The sequence below is a fragment of the Sceloporus undulatus genome, chromosome 4 (assembly GCF_019175285.1).
Source record: "Sceloporus undulatus isolate JIND9_A2432 ecotype Alabama chromosome 4, SceUnd_v1.1, whole genome shotgun sequence".
In the NCBI taxonomy this organism is placed as follows: domain Eukaryota; kingdom Metazoa; phylum Chordata; class Lepidosauria; order Squamata; family Phrynosomatidae; genus Sceloporus; species Sceloporus undulatus.
The window spans coordinates 74455016-74458633 of record NC_056525.1 but is presented as its reverse complement, the minus strand read 5'-3'; the positions used below and the strand labels follow the sequence as shown (position 1 = coordinate 74458633).

General features: G+C 46.8%; 1 protein-coding gene across 2 annotated transcripts in view; it reads right to left on the bottom strand.

Annotated features, from left to right (window-relative positions):
• Positions 1–3363, bottom strand: part of LOC121928324 (transcription initiation factor TFIID subunit 12-like) — an 83282-nt gene extending 79919 nt beyond the window's left edge. Inside the window, exon 1 of one of the 2 annotated variants that reach the window (XM_042462846.1) lies at positions 3193–3363. In XM_042462846.1, the coding sequence (XP_042318780.1) occupies positions 3193–3265 (73 nt within the window). In that variant the 5' untranslated portion in view covers positions 3266–3363. The remainder of the gene's footprint in view (positions 1–3192) is intronic. The other variant, XM_042462848.1, reaches the window with a different exon arrangement.
• Between the last annotated feature and the right edge of the window lie 255 nt (positions 3364–3618).

Here is a 3618-nt window from a genome sequence, read left to right as displayed (position 1 = left end):
TAGGAATGGAAAGAGCAGCCATGAAAGAACTAGACAAGATCTTAACGTGTAAAGATATACAATAGGGTACTAAAGTCAGAATCGTCCAAGCCATTATATTCCCAGTCACCATATATATGGTATAAGAGTTGGACAGTGAAGAAAGCTGACAGAAAGAAAACAAATTCATTTGATTTGTGGTGCTGGAGGAGAATGCTGAGAATTGTGGACAGCCAAAAAGACAAACAAATGGGTTCTTGATCAGATCAAGCCTGAACTCTCCATGGAAGTCAAAATGGCGCCAGATAGATAGACTCAATCAATGTCACAGGTATAAATTTATAGGACCTAAGCAGAGGAGTGGAAGATAGAGGGGTCTTAGAGATGTCTCATCTACAGGGTTGCTATGAGTCAGGAGCAACTTGAGGGCAGTTAACAACAAGTGCATTTAAGACTGTGCCCTTGCATGACATTCCTACACAAACCTCCCTAAGCTCAGTGGAACTTCTGTGTGAACATGCACTGGGCAAGCAGCCAAGTTGTACTTGTCAAGACTACAGTTATAAAAAAAACAACAATTGAATTTAGTCAGGTAGCAGAAACAGTTGTATAGCCAATTATCTGTAAAACAGTTTATCAGTGTTTAAAAATATGTAATATGATGAACCTGTACAGCTGAAGAAACATAAGCCCTCCACTAATGTGTTTAACCATTTTAACTAAAATATATTTAACTTCTTGATAAATTTATCAATAATTTATTGTGCAATTATCAGGCACTCTGGTTATTTAACCTTTACCTCCCTATAGATGAAGAGGAGCAATTCAATACAAAATGTCCGACATTGCATTACGGCGTATTATAGAATCAGAGAACCATAGAGTTCAACCCCCTGCCATACAGAAATACACAGTCAAAGCACTTGGGACAGATGGCCATCAAAAACTCAAAAGGAGGAGACTTCACCACATTCTAAGGCAGTGTATTCCACTGTTGAATGGCTCTAGTCTTACCATCAGTCTTACCGAATTTGCGTGTGGTAGTCTATCATGCAATAACGTGAAACCCCATGACTGCGTCCAGATTGCCATTGGATTATACTTCCAATTTCCCTTGTCTGATAAACTCCCAAGTCTCAGCCCCACCCCTTCAATACCTTGCTGATGAAACAAAGAAAGCTTCAGGGAGAAAATAGCTGGGTATTTATGTGCAAGAGAAGTGCAAGCTTAGTTTTGTACCGAATGCCAATTCTTGGACTAGCATTAGTTCAGTGGCCCTCTGTAGCTGCCATCTAGACAACCCAAGAAACTACCATTCCCAGAATTCCTTAGCATTGAACCTTTATTGAGCTATTAAAGTGGTGCCAAACTGGATTATTTGTGTAGCCAAGGTCTCCCTCAGAGACCACTCCAAATAATGCTCTGCCATCATTCAAAACCACCACCACCCCTTTGACCTCCAGTTGAGAGCCGAAATTGATCTCTCCGTAAAGTGGGGCGGAAAACAAGGGCATGTCTCTTCATCTCAGCCATGGAAACCCACTTGGTGACCCTGAGCAAGTTACACTCTCTCAACTTCAGGGGAAGGCAAAGGCAGACCTTCTCTGAACAATTCAAAGATATAGCGTTGATATTCTGTAGAATCAGTATGTATAGAAATCTTGTAGCTAAGAGACTAACTGAAAGAAAAAAATGCTACCAGCTTCTTTCTTACATAGCGAGATCTTGTAGCACCTTTGAGACTAAGAAATTGGCAGCATGAGCTTTCACGGACTTCAGTCTACTTCCTCAGATGCATTTCTTTCTTACAGTTAGTCTCAAAGGTGCTACAAGATCTCTCTGCATACTCCTCTGAACAAATCTTGCAAGAAAACGCCACGACAAACGTGGCTCAGCTGTCAGCAAAGACCTTAGGCAAGTCACACTCTCTCAGCCTCAGGGGAAGGCAATGGCAAACCCCCTCTGAATAAAACCTCCCCCCCAAAAAAAAACCAGGATAGGTTTGGCTTAGGGATGCTATAAGTCAGTAATTACTTGAAGGCACACAACAGTAAAAGGCACCAGTGTTCTTTGGCAGGGAAGGCAAAGGACCTTGTAAAATGACAGTAGAGTACTTAAAGTGGTGTCAAACTGCATTACTTTTACAGTGTAGATGCAACCCAAGTCAATTGGTCCTAAGGGTTTCGTGGGTGCCAGACACACCCTGCTACTTGCAGACCCTTGAGAGAACCGCTCCTCCTTTGTTGTTGCCTGCCCTCAAGTCCTGTCTGGCTTTAAAAAAGAACCGATAATCGGTTTTCTTGGCAGGTTTCTTTGGAGAGGGCTTTGCCATGGTCATCTTTCCTTTGAGGCTGAGAGAGTGTGACCTTGTCCAAGGTCTGAGTTGACAGAGCTGAGCTGGGCTTTCAACCCTGGTCTTCACAGGATTACCAGAGGCCCTCCTTTTCTAGGACATGTCCTACATTTCAATCTTCTGTCCAGGAGGAATTCCACAATATCCTCCATTTTGAGCAGGACTAAGAAGCAGGATTTTACATTTCTATGCAGGGTGACCAGAAGCATGAATTTACATTTATAGGACTGTTCTTCACTTTTCTTTGGTCCTGTCCTCCCTTTGTCTTCAATGTCCTCCATTTGGAGTCTGACTAAGAAGTATGCATTTACATTTCCAGGCAGGGTGACTAAAGGTCCTCCTTTTTCAGGACACGTCCTCCTTTTCCACCTTCTGTCCAGGAGGAATTCCAAAATGTCCTCCACTGAGAAGCATGAATTTACATTTATAGGAGTGTTCTGAGCTTTTCTTTGGTCCTGTCCTCCTTTTGTCTTCAAGGTCCTCCATTTGCAGCCCGACTAAGAAGCATTGATTGACATCCCTAGGCAGGGTGACCAGGGGTCCTCCTTTCCCAGGACACGTCCTCCATTTCCACCTTCTGTCCAGGAGGAGTTTCCACAATGTCCTCCATTTGGAGCATCACTAAGAAGCCTAAATGGCTATATCTAGGAGTGTTTTTTCCCTTCCCTTTGCTCCTGTCCTCCCATTTCCCTGGAAGGTCCCCTCTTTCGCAGTGCCTTCTCCCTCTCTTGCCTGGGCTAGCCTCGGGACATCTGCCCCCCCCCAGCCCCCGGGGTCTAGGAGCCCCAGTCCAGCCCTCCAAGCCCTGGGCCACTCTGTCCTTGCCCTGGTGCCTGCCCTGGCTCTTGGAGCCCCCTTACCTGGCAGCGGGAGGAGCAGAGTCCCTGCCAAGAAGAAGAAGAAGAGGCAGCAAGCGGGGGCCAGGCTGCCCATGCTGGGCTGGGATCCGCCAAGGAAGGGGCCAGGAGGAGGAGGAGGAGGAGGATGCAAGTGAACCAGAGAGGCTGCCTTGCTCTCCAAAGGCTAGCCCAGCAAAGAGGGAGGGAGGCAGGCAGGCAGGCAGGCAGGGAAGGAGGCACTGCTGCTGCCGCTGCCACGTGGTTCCTTCCTTCCCCAAAGCCCCAGCCAGCCAGCACTAGGTCGCCTCCTCTTCCCATCGCCTGCTTCATGCCCACTAGATCGCCTCCTGCTGAGCCCTGCCTGGGCAGCCTCTCGCCCCCTCCCCGGAAAGGGCCAGCCCCAGGCCAGGGCTCCAGCCATCAGTCCCCATCCTCTGGGATGCATTT